At 41.3% G+C, this 20,301-nt stretch overlaps 1 protein-coding gene across 8 annotated transcripts in view; it reads left to right on the top strand.

The window, feature by feature from the left end:
• The window catches only part of EBF1 (EBF transcription factor 1), a 412,032-nt gene that overhangs the window by 256,800 nt on the left and 134,931 nt on the right, over positions 1–20,301 (top strand). For all 8 annotated transcript variants that reach the window (XM_008255335.4, XM_002710343.5, XM_002710344.5 and 5 more), the window contains exon 7: positions 5,632–5,713. In XM_008255335.4, coding sequence (XP_008253557.1) covers positions 5,632–5,713 — 82 coding nt within the window. The remainder of the gene's footprint in view (positions 1–5,631; positions 5,714–20,301) is intronic.

The following is a 20,301-nucleotide window of genomic DNA, read 5'->3' as shown; positions in this document are numbered from 1 at the left end:
TTAATATCAGCAAAGAAGAGGAGGTTGGCCCAGCAGTAAGAACCCTTTCCCCTTAACCAGGTTCAGCCTCCTGGGCTTGCCCTGTGGCTTCCCTGGGATTTTGGCAGACTTATGGGTATCATAATTTCACATGGATGAACTGTGCTCTACAACAGCTTCTGGGAGCTAGGAGCCAAAGAGTTTTCTTTGACATTGAAAGTCTAGTTTTCTTTTTCTGTTTTGGCCTGCCCTATTTTTAAGGGGGATCTATTTTTCATGGTAGTGGTCATGGGACATGTCTACCTCTTCCCAGGGCTGTATGTCCTTGAGGGCTGCCCTAAGGTATTGATGGCATTTCTGAGACAGCCCATGACAGCTCAGACAGTCTGGGCAGGGCTAAATGTTTTCTGGAAAGTTAAATATTTTCAATTTGGGAGAATCCCTGTACTTCCAGAAAGAGTTCCTTGAGTATTTCTGGGTGGTAGGCTTGGCTGTGGAGACAAACGGTTTTGTGCTGCTTTGTGAAAGCAAAGGTGGTGGTACCTCTATAGAAATTACTCCTCTGAAGAGGGCCTTTTAAAACCCTCTCTACCCTTCAGTGTGTGTACAGGAGCAGCGGGAACTTCACACAGAAGGGATGACACAATTGTTTTCATACAGCTGTTTCAGGGCAGAATGAGTCTCCTTGTTCTTAATATCTTCAGGAAGAATCAGTCCCCATGTAACCATCTGCAGGAACAAGTCACAGCAACTTCTGGGGAGTCTCAAGATTGCAAATGGGAGTTTTATGTCTTGGTGTAGGTGTGCCTTGATGCTTTTCCTTTCCAGCCTGGATGTAGGAGTGCAGCTACTAACATCTGAACGTGATTTTTCAGAATTTGGGATGGGGAAGGTAAAAACTCAACTTGCTTAGCCCAGACCTATTCAATGCTTTGCATAATAATTAACGAGGTACAAGCCATTGCCTAGTGGGCAGTTTTACTTTATGTGCCCTTCAGTTCTGACTAGCTGGTAAGCTCTGTGATTTAAGCCACTACCTGTCTTCTTTACATGTCTTGGCCTTTGGGTAAAGCTGCAGTAGTCATTATTGTATTTCCTTGGTGGTAGCTTCTTCTTTTTTCCTTTGGTAGCTCATCCAGTGAAACCTATAGTTTTCATTGGATACCCAGGTCTTTATCCTTTCTCTTACAGTGAACTAAAATTTAGAGAGCAGATCTGAAAAATCTGAGCATCTCTGTGGGCTAGGCAGTGAGCAATTGCCAGGAATAAATGATGATGAAAACAAAGATCATTTCCTCTCTGCCAGGAACTATTTGAATACTTCACATACGTTGTTTAATTCTCACTAATTCTCTAAAATAGGTTCTGTTGTTTCCCCTATTTTACAGATGACAAAATTGAGGCACAGAGAGGTTAAATAATTTGTATCTAGTCACACAATCAGTTGAGAAGTAAATTTAGGATGATGGTGAATGCTGTAACGTGGTCCTCAGACAAAGGTGCGGTTATATCCATGCTTTAAAGAGGCTGCTGAAGTTGAGGGAACCGCTGGAATATACCCGTGTTTGTCTTCAAGTACTCAGCTGCTGGATTTATTGTAGACTCTTCCCATTTCAATCCCTCTGGAGGCCCTGGATTCTGTTGAGTTGAACAAGTATTTACTTACAAACCCATGGGTTCTAGGTCCTGTATCATATATTATATATACAGAAATGATTTTATTTTGTTATTTTATGTTCTCATGTAATTTAGTCAGAACCCATTGGCTATTTCAGTTAATTTTCCTTTGGAGGGAGTCCAGAGTTACCTTTTGATCTCTAGTGCTGTGTTAGTCACATAGAAAATATCCAGACTTGATACTGAATATCTATTGGTCAGTAAAATTTGGTACTGTCGCTCCCCCTCTTCGTGGAGGAGCAACACAGGACCCTGCGCTGTTCTTTCGTCTGCTCGGCCCTCCCCGGGTTTGCTGCTGGTTCTTCCCGGGTTGGCTACTATCCCTTCCACCTCCGTGGAAGGGCAGCTCCCCCTGGCCGCATTCCCCACTTCCGCAGGGGAGCGGCACACCGCCGGCCGGCTTTCTCGGGGGCTGCACGGGTTCCCTTAGATGTTCCCCATAGATGTTCCTGGTGCATGCCGTCTCTCTCCTCCTTTATAGTCCTCCTCCGCCAATCCTAACTCGGCTGCCCACACGCCGAGTACGCTGCTCTCCAATCAGGAGCAAGTCCTACAGTTTATTGGTTGAACTGGAGGCAGCTGTGCGGAAGCTGTTTACTTCTCTCCCAGCGCCATATTGTGGGAGAGCAGATGCATAGAATAAGTCTTAATTCCAGTAACTTAGTCTAGTCCGGTTTGCTCCCCACAGGTACAAGTAATATCAATGAATAAACATTTTTATTCTACAAATATGTGTGTTTGGTTCAGTTAGTTCAGTGATGGACTAGTATCCTACATCAGCCTTATCAAAGAACCTGAACTCCACTTTTAATAGCATGTCACTTTTGGCTTTATGCCTCACTTTTCTGATCGATGTAGTAGACTAAAAAGTTCAAGAGTTTCAGTGTTGAGCTCCTATTGAATTGGCTTTTGAGAAGCAAACATGATAATGAAAAAATCATACAAGACATCAGGACATGTGAAGTATAATTCCTATTCTTATAAGTATTATTAACTATATGAGCATTGTCCTGATGTCTCACTTTAGTCATATACAAATTAGGGGGTTAGACTAAGTGATAGTTAAGGTCACTTATAAACTCCCATCATTTGTGGACAACTCATGCCATGACTAGTCCTTTTGGCCAACCTTGGAGATTCTTTTTGACTGTAGATAATTATCTTAATTTTGAGTCTTAGTTTTCATGTGTTTCAAATGGATTTGATAATTCCTGGCATGCCTTATTTATGGGACTTCCATGAGGTACTGGGAATCTGAGTGCTTTGAGTAACATATTTCATGAACACAAGATGATATTATTCTTACTGAAAACTAACAGAAAGGTGTTGGGTTTCTTGGTACCTTCCAATCCCTCCCCAACCAAAAGGATTTAAAGAGGAGTTTGATCCCAGTCAGGCTGTTTTCTGGAGTGTACGGAAGTCCTTGGAACTCTACGGGGTCAATAGGGGCTTTGTGCAGCTGTGGGTCAGTTTCCCACAGTTGGGGGAAGGGTGCCACAGTGTTTTCCTGACAACACTTTACCACACAAAATGCCACACAAAATGCCACAATTTCTTAGACAAAGGTGAGGTGTGGAGTTACAATAACCTCCACTTTGTTAAAAGCCTCCTCGGAATCGGAGATCTTCCCCATAGGCCAGCAAACAGGCAAGTGACCCCCTCCCCCGTTTATGGTTTATAAATGCCTTATACATTAAGTCTGAGAATTCACACCCTTCTCCCCCAGTTTGTGTTGCATCTAACTTGGTCTCTCACTGGGGATATTTTTAACTCCTTCTAACTCCCCTCAGTTCCTTCAAGGAAGTGTGATCCAAAAGGGTCAGACACTTGGCTTCTACTTAGGGGAAAGCTTTGAAAGAATTCTTAAGGGCTCTCCCTGGGTAAGGCCGTCTTTCCCCAAAAGAATTGGCCCTTTAGAGTGTGTTTGCCACATAAGGGCTTGTGTAAGGCCCCAGGCACCAGCTGACGGCCGTGTCTTCCCCCACAACAGATGGTCAAGCCTTCAGTTTCAGCAAGTGATCCTCTGCTGGGGGTGGGGGTGGTGGTGGCGGGGATCCGTCCAGCAGGCCACGTGATGGGGCGGCTTAGGATAACAGGGATCCGGTGTGCGCCCCGCATGGCTTCTGTGCTAACGATGGGCTGCTGACAGGTGCCTTGCCCCTGGCTCATCTTTGAGGTAGAAGATCCCCTGCTCCCTGGATTCTGTTTCTGTCTGGCAGAGCTAGTGTCCTGTTTGCCTGTCTTTCAAAATCTATTTGGCACCAGATGGACCCCCTCATGGAGGCTAGCAGTTGTCTGATGTGAAGATGCCAGAGGGTGTGCTGACAGCTCCTTCTAACACAACCTGACTCTGGCTGTCGGTGCTGGGCTCAAATGGCTTAAACACACGTGAATTTTATCTACTCCAGGGAGCCAGACAGGGGGCTCCACTGGAGGCAGTGTGACCATGACGTCTCCCTCCATAATATTCACAGTGCTATTGTGGAAAAGATCTCCAAAATGAGGAGGGCAGTGGGGGATATTGGAAAGCAAGGGTCCTGTCCAGTTAGTGGGAAGACAAGCGAATGTCTGAATGTTCCCATTTTGCTTAGGGTGTACATGCTGGCAAGGAGCTGTGGGATGGAGTTAGCCTGGCCTGCATCTAGTCCTGGGCTCGCTCATATCCTTCTTCTGCTTATGGAAACCCTGGCTGCTGTCAGAGGTTAGGGCAAGGACTTCTGTGACTTCTTTGACCTGAGTAGGGGTGGAGTAGGGACCCATGGTCAAGACAGGGTTTCAGTAGGTGGCCTCTCGAGGGAGCTGCAATGCCAGCTCACAGGAACTGTCTGCATTCAAACTTTCATGAGTACGGCCACCTAGAATTTTGCTGCTTCAAGTCTGGAGGAAATGAATCTAACTAGCAGATTAAATACACAGGGCCCAAAACTAAGTCAGAGTCATTATTAGAGGATCTAAGAAAGGTGCTGTCTGAACCTGGAGGGCGTTTTCCCATTGAGTAGCAAACAGAAACTGATAGGAGGGGCTTGATAATAATAAAGTGGGTGTTAAGGCCTGGCTAGGTATATATGAGGCCCAGAACCACCTATGTCTTTACATGGAGTACTAGAAGAGGCATCCTCAGGGGGGTGTGCATCTCCTTAGAGAAAACACCCTGTTGACTTCCATTATCTAGCTGGCCTCAGTAAGAGGTTAGTATTAAATAGGTGACATCTCCGAAAGGAAATGTGCAGTTCTGCTCTCCCCCGATGGTAATGGTTACTTGGTAAGCTGGTCAGAATGAAGACCTTTCTCAGTTTACAGAGGGCCAACAGGGCCTGAGGCTGTGACTCAGGAGTCCTTCAACCCCAGGGCAGTTCTGTTTCTAGTGGCCTTGCTCTTGGGCAGGTCTCTTCAGGAACTGGTGCCTGTCACAATAGCTGCTTGCCCAATGCCCTGGCTTCTCACATTGAAAACTGGTGCCAATGGGGGGTGAACTGGCTTTGCTGGGTCTCCATGATGGCAGATCAGTGTGTAAAGCAGCCATTAATTGGCTTGCCACCTATCCCTACATTGCTGTGATCTTCGTCTTATAGTCAAACAGTGTGTATTTTTGCCAGTTCACCATCTGTGAACTTATAGGGCTTGCATTACATGTTGTTGTTGGGGATCGTGAGAATTCTCAGACAATTATGTCCAATGGGAACCTATCTTAAATTATGTTGAAGACTTCCCTCTGTTGAGTGAAAAATAATTCCTTGGGGGTTTAAGTCTTTTCTGAGATCTGGCAATGCTGTGGTTGTTCCTTTCATAGACAGGGTCTAGGTTGGATACAAAACAAAGGCTAAAGCTTCAAATAAAATACTGGCTCTAACACTATTGTGAATTTTTCAGAAAATGCAAGAAGAAAATGGAAGGCACACCCCAGAAACAACTTGCTACTTTTTTTCCTTCCTGTGCCAACTGAAATGCTAACCACGATCATTTGTTTCTCCACAGGTTCTTCTTGAAATTTTTCCTCAAGTGTAACCAAAATTGCCTAAAGAATGCAGGAAACCCACGTGACATGCGGAGATTCCAGGTAGGTCTGTCTTGTCTTTCTTAAATTTCAGTAATAACGTGAGTAGCAGGAGTGGGTAAAAAGTCTTGAGCCTGGGAGATCCAGGGTATAGTTGTTTCCCTAGAGGTGAAGAGCAGCTGCAGCCCTCGGTCCCCCAGGTATCTGCAATCTAGAAGTTGTTGTTTTTACTGGAGAAAAATTGGAATTGCACCACCTGTGCTCCCTGGTTAAGGCAGTGAACTCCTTGGAGTCTAGTTTTGACTTCCTGAATAGACTCATGTGTCTACCCCGCATAGATTATGTGATGTACATAGAAATGATGAATTCTTGAACTAAAATTTTGCAAGTAGAATATCCAGCAGTAAGAGTAAAATTGGTAAAACTGTTCCTAGAATTATGACCCCCTCTGTTTTCCTTTCTCTCTGTTCTTCTTTTCCAATCTTGGAAATTGGTAGCAGAAATTGCCCACAATAAATGGATCCCCTGATAACAAAATGTTTAGAGTGATGTGACTGGCACTCAATTCTCTCTCAGAAAGGTCCTTGTATAACACATGGAAATGTTCTCAAGCATCAGTCCCATCTGCCACCATTGAAACATGAGCGGTTGCTAACCTCGCAGAATTATGTCTTGAGTAAGGCAAGGGGACTCAAAAACATCTTAGCTTCTCAGACACAAAAAGGTACTTGAGTGTTAGGAAAGGTTGCTGTGTTCTAGGCACAGGCTACTCTAACTTAAGAAGCTGACTATCCCCAGGGGATCTTGTTAACCTGCTGATTGAGGTCAGGGTGGGACTGGAAATCAACAGTTCTAACAAGCTCCCAGGTGTTGCCAAAGCCACGGACCATACTTTGAGCAGCTAAGTTACAGATCCTTGGGTTGGTCTCCATCTAATTTTATGGCTAACTTATTTGCATGGTCAGTGTTAGTTTCTATCAGAGTAATGACCTGTATATGCGTGCTTGCCTGGTTTATCAGGGGAACAGCATGGTGTTTTAAGTTATTTTGTAAGGTATACTTAGTATCTTGAAGCATAGATTGCAATGAATGATTTTTGAGAAGCACTTAAACTTTTAGCTGCACCTTTGCTGACAGAAGACAGAGAAGAGATGATTTTGAACACTGACTCTGGATATCACTGTCTCTTAGCCTCCAAAACAACAATTTTTAAAAAGAGATGAGACGTATTAGCCTCATTAAAGAACAAATTCAGTAGGAAGAAGGTATTTTTCCCTGAGATTCTGAGGTGTTTCTATAAAATTCCTTGTGGCTTTGCCACCTTTTCTTTTGGCAGAGATGAATAGCGTGGATCTGTAGATTCCTAGATTCCTAGTTTCTTGGAAAATGCTTTTGTTGCCAGATTCTGACCTCAAGTTGGTAAACTTGGGTCTTCTCATTCTCAAACAGGATTTTTATTTTGGAGGTTCAGTTGAAGTCATCAGCTTTGTAATTCAGTTGGTGAAATCACACATGTGATGCTACTAAACGTGTTTGCTGTCTTGCACCATGTCTTGAAACATTGGGTTTCAGTATAAACTGTTTTGTGGCTTGCTTTGAGATGAGCCATATGTCTGTTCTGACTGAGTTTGGGTTTAGAATAAAGCATAGCCAGGAGTGAAACAATTTGGGTTTCCTGAGAAGTTCTAGCACCTTGTGAATATCGGGACCAAGTTTATCACAATTCTCGGGGCAGCAGTGTTCAGGATGGACTTTAGTGACATGAGGGCAGTTGTGTAGAACTTCTGAGGCCTTGCTTGCCATCACAAGATCTGCTAGTAAAAATGTCTGAAAGCCTCAAGGTAAAGAAAAACTCTTAAATAACATGAAAAACCAATTCAATTTATTATTTTTGACAGTATCTAGAAAGGTTTACTTGTGCACACAAAATAGTTATCTCAGTAGCCTTCTACCAAAGAATAAGAAGTCACCAGTTATACTTATCATGAACAATAAAATGGAATAAAAATGACGACACTATTTCAATATTTATCAAGGAAAAACATTTTGCATATGCAAGTAATTTGTAAATGAGCAAATATAAATGTAAGCCTTTGCAAGAAAAATCATTGGGATAAACTGAACATGGCTTACTAGTTCATTATAGTTTCTTAGCCTGAGCATAATTAATATTTTAGCTGGACAAACATTGTCGGGCAATAGAGGGATTTCCCCGTGTGTTGTAGAACATTTAGCAGCATCACTGGTTCCTACCCACTAAATGCTGTGGTCACCAAAAATGTTTCTAAACATTGCCAAATATCCCCAGGGGTAGAAAGGGAGCCAAAATTGTCCTTGATAGAGGACTGTTAGTTCAGTCCTGTGCCTGATGACCTCTGACAGACTCTTCCTGGTGGTAGAATGATTGTCTCAAAGAGTGCACCCTTTGATTAGGCATGCAAGCTGCCCCATGCAAGGTCCATACTGTCTTTCAGAGAAGCAGATTTTTTTTTTCATGGGCGCTGACAATATTCTTGACTAGGATTTTCAAACATGTCCTAAAAAAGACCTTTTCCAGTAGGGGCAGCTACCTTAGCCACCACAGAATCAATATTTGAATTGAAGAACTTTGTCTCTGTTAATGAACCATGCCAGATTTCTTACTGAATCTCATGTTTAACCTACTTTGTTTGCTGTCACTCACTGATTGCCTCCTGGGATAGAAGAGAAGGAATCTATAGAAAATCTACACTTTGTAAATGTACATAGATACAAAATGCATTTCCTATCATTGCTACACAATTAACATTTGGCTTTATACATGTAGGCATGTGATTATTTTTGCAATTGGAGAATGGATGCATTGCCTCGAGAGAGTTAAACCAAAACCTCAAATATCCCTGATCCAACATCTTTTAATTTTTTCTTCAGTATTTCTTTGATTATTTACTCTCACCTTTCTCCATATCATTTCATGCTGGCAACCTTTCCATTTTGAATCCCTCTCTTTCCCCTTGGGTTTACTCATTCTTAACCCACTCCAACAGATGTTTTTTGTCCGTCTTCGTGTAAAACCTGATGTTCCCTAAGTTTCTTTCTGAGATTCAAATGTTGCCTTATATTATGGGCTCTCTTGAGTATTTTCCTGCTTCCAGCATTTTAACCTTACTTGTGCACTGAGGACTCTGGGGTCATGATTTGAGGCTGGACACCCAGGTTTAGATCTACTTGTCCTGATTCTGCCTGGATATTTCCAGAAACTTCAGCTCAATAAACCTCAAATTAAACACATTGTCATCTTCCTTTTTTTCTCTTCTACCCCAAGCTGGCTTCCCTTCCTATAGTTCCACTGTGGTCCATTCCTAACTGTTGCATCCATTCGTCAGCTAAAATAGAATGTTACAAAAACCAGTGTCACATGAATTTTATTAAAAATGAGAAGCAAATGAGAGACAAATGAGAGGCAAGGTAACCGATCGGGACCGGCCGCCGATCGGGACCAACACTCCTTACCAGAGTACGGCCCCCAGCAGCGGGTTACACAGCTTTTTATAGTATTCTGTCCACTAGGCCTCACAATTTTGAACCAGACCCCTGGTATGCAGTGAACAATAAAGAGGAAAACCAGAATATGGTTGTAAGATAACTGTTAACAAGAACAAACCCAATAACAGATCCAAGACATGGTGGTAAGTTAACAGTGACGGATGCATTTCGGTCAACGTAGTTCCTGGGAATTTGGATCCACATAGTTTCACAAGATACACCCTTAGTTATTAGCAAGCAAAGCTAATATGTACAGAAGCAAGAGATCTGCAGTTAGCTTTTAGCCACACTCACTCCATTTTGATTCTGATTCTACATAACTACAGTTGGTACTGAGCAGATGACTGTTTGTCTGTGTCTACTGTGACCATGGTCCACATCCATGTGTATAAATACATATATCTATTGTTCACCTTTATATACATCTATGGGCAGTGATGAATATGATAAAGCTCACATATATTGGATACTTAATTTAAGAAGCATTGTGTGAGGTATTTTGTATGAATTATATTTACACTCATAATGTACTTGTAAAGAATGTGTAAATATGAATTATTCCTTGTTTACTAATGAGGGACTAGACTTGGATCCATTAAGCAATTTGGCCAAAGTTACATCTCTACTGAGTTGGGTAAGGTAGTGATTCAACTCAAGCTACCCTCAGGTATTATCTAATGGTTTCAAATAAAAAATTGTCCAGAGTCTGTAGGCTGACACCGAGGCAATAAGGAGATTTCCTAATATCTGACAGCCATGAAAACAACTCAGGGATATGAGTGTTGGAATCCTGCAAAACCTTAAGCGGGTTTGCAAAGATAGTATCTGCGCTAACAGAGACTAAATAGGCCATCCACGTGCAGAACACTAAAATGCCACTGAAGTTAAGCAGAGAGTAGATTGGTGTAGAAGGGGGAGGACCTGAGCAGTGTTGCAGAATGGAGCTAGTATTGGTCAATTTTCAGTTCAAAGTTTAGTTTTGATTTATTTGAAAGGCAGAGAGAGAAGGGAAGGGCAGGGGAGGGAAGCAGAAAAGAAGAGTGGAGTCTACATATGCTTGCATCCACTTGTTCCCTTTGAAATGGCAGCAATGGCTGAGACTGGGGCAGGCTGAAGGCAGCACTGAGGGAACACAGTCCAGGTCCCATACATCAGTGGCAGGAACCCAGGTATTGGAGTCATCACTGCAGCTTCCCAGGATATGGATAACCAGGAAGCTAGGGCGGGACTCCAACTGAGGCACTGTGATGTAAGAAAAGGACATCTTAACCAGTGTCTGAACTGCAAGGCTAAATGCTTACCCCATACTGCAGCTTTAGAAAAACGGGCTTTTACTTACCAGTCAGCCTGACCTTCGTGTAACCTGTGAAAACTCCGGGTAGTTCTCTGGGATGAAAAAGCCCCCACATATAGGTGGGGCCTGAGTGAGGTTGTTGGTTGTCCCTAAATCCCTTGGAGTCCTCGGCTAGGAGACCAATCTGAGCACTGGTCCACGAAGGGGAAGGTTCGTCTACTCGGCAACTCTCCTGGCTAATACCAGAGAGTGAGACTGACAACAGTGCAACCTTGTGAACAAGGTACACAGTTTCTGTCATTTCCCTTATAGCACCCTCACTGTTTTCAAATAATTTTATGTCCCTGTTGCCTCTGAGGGAGGGTGACAAGAGTGTCTTTGTGGTTGGAAAAACTGGTCGTCTTTACATATCAACGTGGCTTTTCCCAGAGATATTGACAGCCTGAGTCCTGGAGGCGTGATGGAAAACACTCTGTCTTGCCTGATAAGTGGGCTGTCCCCAGTGTCATCACTGCAGCTGGTCTCTCATCCCCGTTTTGTATGCACACTGGACCAGCCGGATCTTCACTTGGCAACGCCGGAGTGTGTCTCCCCTGAACAGCTATCAGGGGCCTGTGTAGGTGACTGAGGAGGACATAAGGAGGGTTGTTGCTCTCTGACATGTAAAGACATTCTGTCAAGCACACTCAGCCTCACAGTGGCTGGGCTTCTGGTGTGTAAACAGAGACTGCTTAATTACACAGGTCATGTCAATTAGTGTGACCCCAGTGTTTTCAAGAAATTAATCACTTTCCGCAGAGCTCAGCCGTGTTCATACTTTAAGGCAGGATGGAATAAACCTGGTAGAAAATCTGGTATTTTTTTTTTAAATTTACAATGGATGTTTTCTTTTGAAATCCCTAGGCTGTGGTTAGAGTAACAAACTTGCTTAACTACAACAGTGGATACAGGCTTCATTCAGTTCTGGTGGGTGTGGAGAAGGGTGCAGAAGGGGTGGGGGGAGTTGGAGATGGAAACAGCTCATGACAAAGAGAGAAATTCACTGTGACTAAATGAGCCTGTTTCTTCATCTTGACACTAAAAAGATGCTAATGTCAAAGGACTATGTTAAAACCATGTCATGGATCTGTTTCTTAACTGACAGGAGCCAGACAATTCAAGGTTAAGATTTAAATCCTGATGCTCAGCTTTTCTTGTTGGGACTGCCAGACTGAGGGTGGTGAGGGGAGGAACAAGAATTGGGTTCAAGCTGTCATTGCTGTAGATGTCCTAATACCCAGAGACTGAAGTCGGGTATAAATTTCCAAATTCATCTTAGTCTACAGGCAAACTCAGTTGAAGACATATCAATTGTAATCACACGAGAATGTGGCTGTTACGTCTATGACTATAGTATATATGAACATAGACGTAAGATACATTCATTCGTTCCCATATGCATGCTTGCATTCAGTAGTATTTGTTGAAGTAGGTGGTGAGTCTATAGTGAAGAACAAGAAAGAGAAGCCTTTGTCCTCCTGAAATTGCTTTCCTTCTTTTTTTTTTTTTTTCATAAAGGGCATTTCTACAGACACTTTGAATACCCATCGTTTGAGGAGAAGCCATTGGTTATTCATCCCAAACTCCCACCAAAAATACGTTTTTCTTTAAAAAATGATGGCCCGAGTTATGGCCTAAAGAGGCAACTCCCTGTTATTGTGTGAATTTTAGAAATTTTGGAGAATGGTTTTGATTTCAAAAAGCTGTAGTGTTCCTCAATCAATACATTGTAGAGAAAATTAAAAAATGCGGACCCAACCTCTGCAGTTTCATTCTGCTTTTAAAAGCACTTACATAAAAAAAAGACACTTACATAAAAAAGGAAATATTCTCAGCCTCCATCCCCGCTGTCCCTCTCCCCCTGTCTTGGATGTCCTGATACTGTTTTGACAAACAGCAGGTCTTGCAATTAAATTCTTTACCAACAGAATGCTAGGAACCTGAGCTGCATTCACTCTCTTCATACAGAATAATTTCAAGATGCGCCATGCTGATTAATTATACTGAAAGCAGCTCTAATGATAGTTTCAGAATTCAGTATTAATTCACATAACATGGTAAATACAAATGGTGGCTTTTCAACCTGATGTATTAAACCATTACGGCTTATTGGGAAAATATGTATCTTGGCATGAGCCTTATGCTGAGCCTTGGCAGAAAATATGAATCGCTGAGAAGGAATCCTTACAGATGGGATTTGATGAGTGTCGGTGCTACACTTAGAGAAAGAATATTCTTAGGTTTAGTAGAGTTGTCTAAGAAGAAAAAGCAATATATATTCAAGGATAGCTGGAAGTGTTTGGATCAGTGACTGCCAAGTGGATCTTGGTTCTGAAGATGACTGTAGTTATTAAGACATATCAAGAAAAAGATACTATTACATTCTTCCACTTTTTAAACTGTAATTTGCAGAGCACTTGTTATATGTCAGACGCTGTGTTAATACATGGATGATCCTGCTAGTTTTTGTACTACTTTCTCTCTGGTTCACTTTGCTCCCAGCAAACAAATTGGCCTTCCTTCTCTTTAATTTATCTTCTTCAAATTTACCAGTCTTTGCACTGACTGTTCAGTCTCCCTGAGAAACTCTTCTGCCACATCAATGAATGTCTGGATACTTCTTGTTACTTGGATTTCATTCAAAATGTCACTTCCTTTGAGAAGCCTTCCTTAATTACTCAATCAAAAATTGTTCCCCCCTAGGCATCACCCTCTCCCCTGCTTTTCTCTTAGAATTTGCCAGTCTGAAATGTGCTTTTGTTGGTTATTTACCAATTGCCTGGCTATCTCTGTGTTACCACTTTTGTGTGGCTTTTGGATAAATGCTCTGTTTTGTTCATGGGTACCTCTCCAATACATCGAATAAAGCCCTGGATGTGGTAGGTACATACTAGGTACACGGCCCACTTCTATGATTAAGAGACTTATCTATGGCTATAGATGAGATGGTTGAGGATCAGACTTGGGCTGTCTAACCCTCACATCTAAGCTGTTGACCAATATGCAATTTTTTTCTATTTTCCATGTCCATGCTCCATAGCCCTTGGTTAATGAGCATGCATGATAATTCTGTGTGTTTGGCTTACTTAAAAAAGCCAGTGAGGCCAGTTAAATACCAAGAACACCAACAGGGGTTATCAAAAATATCCATATCCACAGAGAGAAGAATGAGGTTTATATCACTTTGGAGTTTTTCATGTTTAGCACATGTCAAAGTACAGACGCAGAAACTAAATCTGGTTTCAGAAGGTCCGAGTTTAGCCCAGGTATGTGAGAGTTTAGAGGTATCTGTTTTTGTCTTCCTATTAAGATAAGAACTAGTTTTGTCTTGAGTTATGGTGTGGGTTTAATTTTTAACCACTCCCTATGCCAGCACTTTCATTCTGTTGTAGATTCATGTGTACTCTATAATTCTTTTTTTAAGATTTATTTTATTTTAAAGGCAGGGTGAAAGAGAAAGAGGGAAAGACAGAAAGGACTTGTATCTGCTGGTTCACCCCTCAAATGGCTGCAATGGCTGGGGATGGGCCAGGCTTAAGCCAGGAGCTTCTTCTGGGTCTTCCAGGTGGATGCAAGAGCCCAAGCATTTTGTCCACCCTTGGCTGCTTTCCCAGGCACATTAGCAAGCAGCTGATCAGAAGTGGAGCAGCTGGGACATGAAGGGGTGCCCATGTTGGATGCCGGTGTCTCAGCCAGCTGCTTCACCTGCTACACCACAATGCCGGCCCAGTCCATAGTTCTTAGTGAGTAATTTGGGATTTTTCAGTTAGGTAGAAGCTAGTGGTTGGGCACTTTTCCAGGGATATCTCATTCCACTTTGGTCGAGGATATATACTTTTTCAAGATGCTATTTAAAGTGGGGGTTGGGGGTGAAGAGAGACCTTCCATCTGCTGGTTCAATCCCCAAATGACTACAATAGCCAGGGCTAGACCAGGCCAAAGCCAGGATCCAGGAACCTCATTTTAGTCTTGTACCTGGCTGACAGGAACTGAAGAACTTGAGCCATCATGATACTGCCCAAGAACATTAGCAGGAAGCAGCATCAGTAGCAAAGTAGCTGGTACAGAAAATGGCAATCCGATGTGGGATGTGGGCTTTTCAAGAGGCAGCCTAACCTGCTGTGCCAAAGTGCCCACTCCCAGTCATGAATAATTTAAGGATAATGTTAGTGAAGACCTAAATGATGCAGATCATTTTATGTGAATGGTACTAAAACCATGGTCAGTCCCAGAGATTCCATAGATTGTTAACTGGAAGATAACACATGAGTCCAAAGAAAAGACTTAAGGCTAGACAGTGTTTTGAGAGGCAGAGCTGCCATGGATGAGAACTGGGCTGGGAGTCTGCAGATTCCTTTCAGGCTTGCCTTTACTCTTAATCTGTCCCATGGCCCTGAGGATGCTTTAAAACCCCTTGGGCCTCAGTTTTCCAAGCTGTAAAAGGAGGTGTTGCACAGATTTGCAGTGTCACCACAGCTGAGGACTTCTGCTGTGATTTTCTCCTCTGAACCTCATGTGATGACATAGTTTTTCAATCTGATTGCATTTATTGAGTAAGAATCACACTCTGTACTTGAAAATTATTCAAAGCTGTGTAAAACTGACAGTTAAGAACTTCTCATGTGCATGAGTTAACCAGTTTCCATATGGAGTTCATATGATCCCAAATTAGAGTTACTGAATATTTTGGTATGTCTTGCTCTTTTCATTGCTGTCCCCCATTACTACATTGGAAAACTCAGGGTTGGAAGTCACTAGATTGATATATTGGGTCTCATGACTGTACATTCAATGACTGGATACAGAAGTGTTTCAGCATGGAGTTGTGTGAGTGTGGCCAGTGTGGGGTTGAAGGCAGAAGTCTGATCAATGCCATATACATAAAGTTTGGGGTGAGTATTTGACCTAGCAGTTAAGATGCTTGTGTCTCAGATCAGAGTACCTAGGTTCAAGAACTGGCTCCATTTCTTGATTACAAATTCCTGCCAGTGCAGACCCTGGTAGACAGCAGGTGATGACTCAAATAGTTGAGTTCCTGCCACCCACATGGGAAATCCGCATTCCTGGCTCCTATCTCTGGCTTCCGTCCCACTGCTGCTGTTGCCGGCATTGTGGGGGCTTTCTGTTTGTGTCTGTCCATGTGTCTCGTTTTTCTCTCTACCTTTTTTTTCTCCACCTGCTGAATAAATAATATATAGACTTTATTTTGTAGAGGTTTTAAGTTTCCAGAAAAATGAGTGGGAAGCATGTAGTTGTTATATGTCTCTTCAATCCTTCCCTCACTCTGCGCAATTTCCTTCATTATTAATATCCTATATTAGTGTGATGTATTTGTTAGGATTGACGTGCCAGTATTGATAAATTATTGTTAACTAAAGTGCGTTGTTGACACTAAGGTTTGCTCTTTGTGACGTATATTCTATCGGTTTAGACCAACATATAAGGTTATAGATATTTCATTACAGTCTCAGCCCAAAAAAATCTCGAGCTCCACTTCTTCATCCTCCCTCTCCTTCCAGGCTCTTGGTACCACTGGTCCTTTTTTTTTTTTTCCTTTTTAACTCTCTCCTTATTTCTGCCATTCCAGAATATCATATACCTGGTATCACATTAAATAGTTTCTTTGTGTTGGCCCTTTTGTTTCCATTTGGTAATACGCATTTAAGATTGCTCCACACTTTTTTGTGATTGTTCATTTCTTTTTATCACTAAATAATAATCAGTTAAATGGATTCCCAGTTTATTTATCCATTCACCCATTGAAGGACATCTTCAGTGTTGCTGATGCCTTACATTTAGCTGAGCTTTTTATTGATAAAATTGTCAGTTGAAATGCAGTTGTGAGAAGCAATACAAATTCCTTGTGCCTTTTACCCAGTCTCTTTAGTACTAACATTTTACAAAATTATACTATGTTATAATCAAGATATGAACATTGATACAAACCACCTATCTTATTCAAATTTCTCTAGTTCACTCATTTGTGACAGTACACTTTTTTAGTTCTGTAAAATTTTGTCACCTGTAAAAATTTGTGTATTGACTACCACAGCCAACACAAGACATGGGACATTTCCTCTACCACACGGGTCCCTTCTCATGTTCTTTTGAGTAGTCATGCTTGCCTTCTCTCAGTGTGTCTGAATTTCTTCCTCTTGTTAGGATACCAGTGAGACTGAATTGGGGATCACTCTGATAGCTTCATTTTAACACAAGGAAGACCCTGTCTCCAAGTACAGTGCATTCTGAGAATCACGGTTTTACCATATGAATTTTGGAGGGACGCAGTTAACCCCTAATATGCAGTACATAACCTCTTGTTACTGGATTTTAAAAATAATTCTGCATAAGTCTCAAGAGATTAACACAGGTGTATCAATAGTTGGTTCCTTTTTAGTTAAGTACTGTTCCAAGAAGGAATGTTGCCCAATTTCTGTTCATTTGATGTACTTCTAGTTATTGCTTTTAAAGGCTTATTATTAGGGGCCCTGGATTAGAATTAATGTGAAATGAACAAGCTAAAGCCAGAGGTAAAGAAGCCATGGAAGAAACTAATTCGAGCCCTTCTTGTCTTTTGCTGAGTAATCATGTCTTAGCATTGAAGATCAAGATTGGTCACTTTTTAAATCATTCAAAATCAACTTGCAGAAGTGTGTGTTTTTTTGTTTTTTGTTTTTTTTTTTTTTTTTGAGGGAGGTACTTACTAGTAAAATATTCAAAACTTGAATATTGAAAATACTTTTATGGTATATGTAACCTTTTCTTTGGCTCCATACTTGTTGGAAAAATTCTTAAAGTTAACAGGTTTCAACCGTTTTGGTTGCTTTTGTCATAAGCCCTTCTTGAACAAGAGCTGCTACTTTTGTTAACGTGATCTTCCACTCATGATTGAGTTTAGCTGCTTCTGTCTTTTCGAAAATCTGCTCATGAGACAGAGGTTCTGCTTCATGAATCTCAGATAATACAGTTAGGACATGCAAGGTCTCCTGCCTGACACGAATGGAAGGACAGTCTGAGAAATGAGGGTGAGGAAATGCTAACCAAGAACAAAGTCCCGAGACTTCCTTCTTTATGGGAAATATTAGGAAAATTAGACTGAATTGAGAAGATACATAATTACAGACTATTTTCAAAGAAGTAAGATTTCATTTAGCTTTATGTCTAGAATGTAACAGGTTAAGATGCAGATAAGTTGTTGAAAGCAAAATTACATGAACCAGTGAAAACTGTAATTCACAAGAGGCCTAAATTGTATAGTAATGAGTCGTGAGCATTAAAGTCTTTGAACTTGAAAGATTGCATTGAATAGTAGACATAGAAGAAATATTTCCTGTATCTTTTCATTCAAAATAGTAGTTTATGCTGTAGCCTCTTGGTAGCTTCAGGTCATCAACTGACACATTCCCTTGAACCTTTGGTTTAGCATCACCAACGAAGTGGCAACTGCTCTACTACTGCTACTAATGCTTTATTGGTATTGGATATGAACCAGGAGCCGTGCTAACCACTTTAAATAGCTGAGTCTCTCAGTAGCCTTATGAGTTAGGTACTGTTACTCATGTTGTCCTGACTTGATAGTCAGGGACACTGTGGCTTAGGGAAATTGACTTGGCCAAAGACACACCAGGTAGGAGAGGTTGGGAGCCAAGAATCATAAATTGTTTGTCTAATTCTTTCAGATTCTAAGTAAGGGTGCTATATAATGCACATAATAAGCTTTAGGAGTATCTATGCCAAGGAAAAGATAAAACAGGGAAGACTGAACCACTGTTATGAGCTAAGAAATGGAAAACATCAGTGTCAAGTCTGCAAAGTCCGTGGATAGCTGCAGAATTATCTACTGTCTTAACCCCTTATACCAAATAACCTCATCTGGAAGGAAGGACCCAGATAGAAAAATACCATGGAACACACTGAGAGTTAATTTGCATGCTCTGGATTGCTACACTGAAAAGTAAATAGAAATAAGAACTTGATTCTAAAAACACGCTGTGGTAAAAATATGTGTGTACATAACTCTAAACCTGTCTATTTGGCTTATATTTATTTCCGGATATATAATTTGGGAATTCTCATGAATTAATTGGAATAATTTATTTCAAAACCATTCTAGAGCAGCACTGCCCTGTAGAACATAGTGCAGTGATGGAAGTACTCCGTGTTTGCTCTGTCCAGCACAATAGCCACTAGATACCTGTGGCTAATGAACATAGGAAATGTGGCTATGGAGACTCACCAACAGAATTGACAACTTTACTAAATTTAAATTTAAGTAGCTGCCTATGCAGCTACTGCATTAAATAGTGCAGTTCTAGAAAGTCAGTGTGTAATTATAATTGATGCAGTAAAAATCTTAGTATACCTGTTCCTTAGATTCTTATCTCTTTCTCTTGGTAGGGAAGTGGAAAAGGGTATAAAAAGGGCCAGGATGGTTGAGTCCAAAGGTAAAATCATTTCCTATGTTTATCTGTCCCAAATTCCAGCTGTTTTATTGACAAAATTTGGGCAGGCTGAAGATTTGGCAGGCTCATCTGTCCCCTTGCCCACATGAATGTGTCAGCACCTCATTAATCTTAGGTTTCAGTGTAAAGGCCCTTTTCCCTCCGACTATGGGCCCATTTTTAAAGGATACTTCAGCATCCCTTTCGCATTTTAGTTTTTTTTTTTAGATTGCAAGTTACTCTATGGATTAATATGAGCATATATTTTATTTAAAGATATCCTGATCATTTCCAAATTGGAACAGGAAAATTATTTAGGGGTAGGGAAGTTGTAAGTTTTTGAGGAACAGATGAGTTTTTTATCTTCTAGAAATTAAAAAGCATGAGGATTATCCACGTTACTTTTCTCCAATTTTGATTGGTCTTTTTGTTAAGTGATTCTATCACACATAAGGCCCAGGTGGCCTTCTCTTGCCAAGAAAAAAAACGTATAGGGCTTAGATTTTTTTCCGCCTTAACTGTTTTTTGATGTTTTTATTCAATGTACACATTAAATAACAGTGTCCTTAAAAGATACTGAATATTTTAAGCTTTAAGTCTGTAGCATGTGCATCTTACAGGTGCATGGTGAATTGGCATCACTTTTTTTTTTTTTCCTTTTAAGACGATCATCTTAGAATAACCACTTTGTGTGTTTCCTGACACTGGAAACAGATACCGTTTGAGATTCCTTTTATAGTCTCCTTAGCTAACGACTTCAGTGACTATTCAGTTGTGGTCTTGTAGTAAATCAAAATTTCTTTGAAAGTCCCAGATCTGTTATATAATTGTAAATGTCCTACAAAGTCATCTGCCTAACTAAAAAGAGAAAGGACTTTCTGTTGCCTTCAATAATATTGACTCTGCCACCGCACAAAATAGTTTTTTGAAAATAAAAGAACAGTTCATTTTTTTTCTCCTGTTATTTCAAGTTAACTTAGGATTTGCCAAGGCATATTTGCCAAGGTTCAGGCTGTGTCAGACCTGGTTAGTCAATCATGAATAAAGTGAAGAACAACTTTGCGAACAACTACATCCAACTTACATGTAGTCTCTCCAATCCATTGTTTTAGGTGGAATTGTAGGTGGCACAATGGCTCTGGGTCCCTGGATGGGCTCTGTTGTTTACTATCCATTTTAATAAGCATATATTGTGAGTGATACGGTCACAACCTGCAGTTCATTGTATCTGTGGGATTTGTGGAGTTTTTCAACATGTTTTCAGCATGCATTTAGGTCAAAGTAGGGGACAGTGAGATGTTTAAGTCCGGCCATGTTGGTAGGGTGGGAGCCCAAGGAGCGAGCACATGCCA

Source organism: Oryctolagus cuniculus, chromosome 6 (genome assembly GCF_964237555.1).
Source record: "Oryctolagus cuniculus chromosome 6, mOryCun1.1, whole genome shotgun sequence".
In the NCBI taxonomy this organism is placed as follows: Eukaryota; Metazoa; Chordata; class Mammalia; order Lagomorpha; family Leporidae; genus Oryctolagus; species Oryctolagus cuniculus.
This window is presented reverse-complemented; position numbering and strand designations above follow the sequence as displayed.